Source organism: Octopus bimaculoides, chromosome 3 (genome assembly GCF_001194135.2).
Source record: "Octopus bimaculoides isolate UCB-OBI-ISO-001 chromosome 3, ASM119413v2, whole genome shotgun sequence".
Lineage (NCBI taxonomy): Eukaryota > Metazoa > Mollusca > Cephalopoda > Octopoda > Octopodidae > Octopus > Octopus bimaculoides.
Window position 1 is genome coordinate 17,031,255 of NC_068983.1, and position 3,813 is coordinate 17,035,067.

Below are 3,813 nucleotides of genomic sequence, written 5' to 3' on the forward strand. Positions count from 1 at the left end.
GGTGGATGTTACTGTTGCTTTAGCCCCAGGAGGACATCTCCTCCAGCTGGCTTGTCGATAAGCCAGCTGGAGGAGATGTCCTCCTGGGGCTAAAGCAACAGTAACATCCACCCCTAGGGGTCAGCCACACTTAAGTGGCAATACACTTCACTTTATATATATATAGGCAGAAGTGTGACAGCTGTTAGATGGGATGCTGTCTATTTGCATTGAATTAATAAATAATAATTGATGTAAGTCAATTGTTGTTAATCAGTACTTCTCCATTTTCTGTTTTCTTTATATATATATATATATATCTATGTTTGTGTCTTTGATTTGTATTTGTTCCCCACCACTGCTTGACATCCAGTGTTGGTTTGTTTGTGTCCCCGTAACTTAGTGGTTTGGCAAAAAGAGTCTGATACAATAAATATCAGGCTTAAATAAGTACCAGGTCCGTTTGTTCAACTTAACCCTTCAAGGCAGTGTTGTAGCATGGCCACAGTCTAATGACTGAAATAAGTAGAAGATAAAAGAAATCATTAAATTCAATATCTTTGATTCTTTATGATTTTTTTTTCCTCCCATTTTCAGAGCCGAAGATATCAAAGCCAAAAGACACCACATTCCCATTGTTGACAGAACTCCAATTGATGCTCCACCAATTATTGTAGCCATTGTTGGTCCACCAAAAGTGGGTAAAACAACATTACTTAAATGTATTGCAAAGAAGTATTGCCATCAAAAATTAAGTACAATTCATGGACCAATTACTGTCTTGGCAGGTAGGTGGGCAACTTTGTCACCACTCTTGTTTTCGTTTTTGATTCATCTGTGAGGTCATCTCACAGAAGAGATGACCTCACAGAGGAGATGACAAGGGACTGAGACTTCTGGTGGTTTGCTGTGCTTGAGAAGATTCATCAAGCGAAGTAAAATCATGGCCATCCATACATACAGGCAGGTCCTTATGGCCATACACCCTCTTCCTCTCTCAACCAAAAGGTCCTTGTCTTGTGGGTGCTGGTGCCACATAAAACCACCTGTGCAAGTGTTATGTAAAAGCACCCAGTACACTCTTTAAAATGGTTGGCATTAGAAAGGGCATCCAGCCATAGAAACTATGCCAAAACAAACTTTCAGAGCCTGGACAGCTCTCTTGCTTACCAGCTCTGGTTAAACCATCCAACCCATGCCAGCATGGAAAACGGATGTTAAAGGATGATGATATGTGTGTGTATCCATCTACCTATGCTTTGACATTATGTGATGATTGTAAATGAGAATCCCTGTCATGTAAGTGATGCTGTTCCTTTCCAGCCTTTCACGAAGAAAACGTCTGGTTATGAAGAAGTATTACTTTGCTTGGTGAGGATTGGTGACAGGAAGGGCATCCAGCTGTGGAAACTTCGCCTGAACAAATTCCATCTGACCAATGCAAGCATGAAATAAGTAAACGATAAATGATAATGATGGTGGTGAGAAACATTATCTGCATAAAATTAATCCCTTTAACATTCAACCTTCTTTGTGACAGTTTCAGAGACTGAACTGTGTTGGCAGATAATAATTTAAGTCATAATTTTCTTACTAAGCAAATTTTTGATCCTGACTCTACTTCTGTCATCCATCATCCTCAAGTGTGATGCATTCAATCATCATCATCACCAGGCTCCAATCTGATTTGGCAGAGTTTCTACAGCTGGATGCCCTTCCTAATGCCAACCACTCTGAGAGTGTAGTAGGTGCTTTTACATTCCACTGGCACGAAGGCCAGTCAGGCGGTACTAGCAACGGCCATGCTCAAAATGGTGTATTTTATGTGCCACCTGCACAAGAGCCAGTCCAGGGGCACTGGCCACGATCTTTCTCGAAAGTCCTTACACATGCCACGGGCACAAGTGCCAGAAAGGTGACGCTGGGCACAGGTGCCATCACGATTTTGCTTTCGCTTGCCCCAATAGGTCTTTGCAAGCTGAGTTTCGTGTCCAATGAAGGAGACGACGTTAGCATGGGTGCCAGTCGTCGAATTTAGTTTGGTTTCGATTCGATTTCACTTGCCTCATGTCACAATACTTACTGAATTACAGATCTCTATCAGAGACCTTTACCAGCTTAATTTTGTTTGGCCTCAATTGTTTTTTTTTATTTCTTATTCAGTTGACTAACCTGTAATTGTTTATAGTTCCCTGTTATGGAAGCAACTCATATGTAACTATATTTAGGACTGTTTTAGTTACCATTTACTGAGGAATTTTTTTACAACCATTGCTTTTGTTAATCTCACTTTGTTTTGATCTTTCATATTTGACATAAAGCTATTCTTAGAAATCCTATGATAACTGTATCAAGAGGCTCCGTCTATGTCTAAACAATTATTCCCAACTTGAGTAATATAGTTTACAATAGCTACACACGCTAATCTTTCAGTTATGTATTATTTCAGATAACCTTTCTCATTTAGAATTTCCGTGTAATATTTATTCATTTTCGTATTTTAACTTGTTAAGACTTGAACCCTGTTTTACATTATTTACCAGGTAAACAACGTAGATTAACACTGATAGAGTGTAACAGTGATATCAACTGTATGATAGATATTGCAAAAGTTGCAGATTTGGTACGTACATTTTTATCATTTTCTCTCAATTGTAACAATATAACCTAACACAGTGTTTCCTAACCAGGGTTCCCCGAGAGGTTACTAGGTGTTCCAAGAAAAAGTCCAAAAGACTATTTATATGCAAATGCATTTTTTAGTCAAATTTTATATTTGTAATTTTATTATACATACACAGCTGGCAAAACTTGTTAGCACACTGGACAAAACGTTTTGTGCATTTTTTTCAGACTTTACATTCTGAGTCAAATGCTAAAGTTAACTTTATCTTTTATCCTTTCAGGGTTGATAAAATGAGTATCAGTTGAGCACTAGGGTCAGTGTAATTGACTGGTACTTTTCCCCCCTGAAATTTTTAATCTTGTACCTACAGTAGAAAGAATTATACACACACAGCATAATTTACTACGTAGCCTCTCTGGATTGTAAAGTGACCCAACTGGAAAAATGATAGCTGAATATGAAATTGGAGGAGAATTTAGTCTAAACAAGGTGTTGGTTAAGACAAAATTTCTCAACACTTCTGTTACTATATTTCTATTCAAAATACACAACCGTTGTTTCAGTTAATTTTGAAAATGAAGAATTTACTAAAATAACTTTTTAATTATTAAGCTACTGTTTTGAGCATAAATTAACTTGGAATTTTGATGGAAGATTTTGATTTAGAACACTTTAAAAATGCGAGTTTGTGTCATTAGAACCAAGGCTGGTCTCAGGTGGGTTGGTATCAACCTTCTTTCTGGCATCTGATTTAGCTCAGTTTTACCTAGTAGTTCTCAACTGTTTTTTGCCTATGGACCCCTTTGATTTCTATTTTATTCTACTGGATCCCCGTGTTAAAAAGAATCCTATTATATTTTTATAATTAAATATTTGGAATTGTATGAAATATTATTCTTTTACTCTTTTCAGTCATTTGACTGTGGTCATGCTGGGGCACCGCCTTTAGTCGAGCAAATCAACCCCAAGACTTATTCTTTGTAAGCCTAGTACTTATTCTGTCGGTCTCTTTTGCCGAACTGCTAAGTTATGGGGACGTAAACACACAAGCATCGGTTGTCAAGCAATGTTAGGGGGGACAAACACAGACACACAAACATACACACACACACACACACACACATATATATATACATAGATATGACAGGCTTCTTTCAGTTTCCGTCTACCAAATCCACTCACAAGGCTTTGGTCAGCCCAAGGCTTTA

At 37.9% G+C, this 3,813-nt stretch overlaps 1 protein-coding gene across 1 annotated transcript in view; it reads left to right on the plus strand.

Moving 5' to 3' along the window:
* Positions 1-3,813, plus strand: part of LOC106873506 (ribosome biogenesis protein BMS1 homolog) — a 48,358-nt gene that overhangs the window by 3,334 nt on the left and 41,211 nt on the right. The window contains exons 3-4 of the mRNA XM_052966709.1: positions 577-767; positions 2,523-2,602. Of these exons, the coding sequence (XP_052822669.1) occupies positions 577-767; positions 2,523-2,602 (271 nt within the window). The remainder of the gene's footprint in view (positions 1-576; positions 768-2,522; positions 2,603-3,813) is intronic.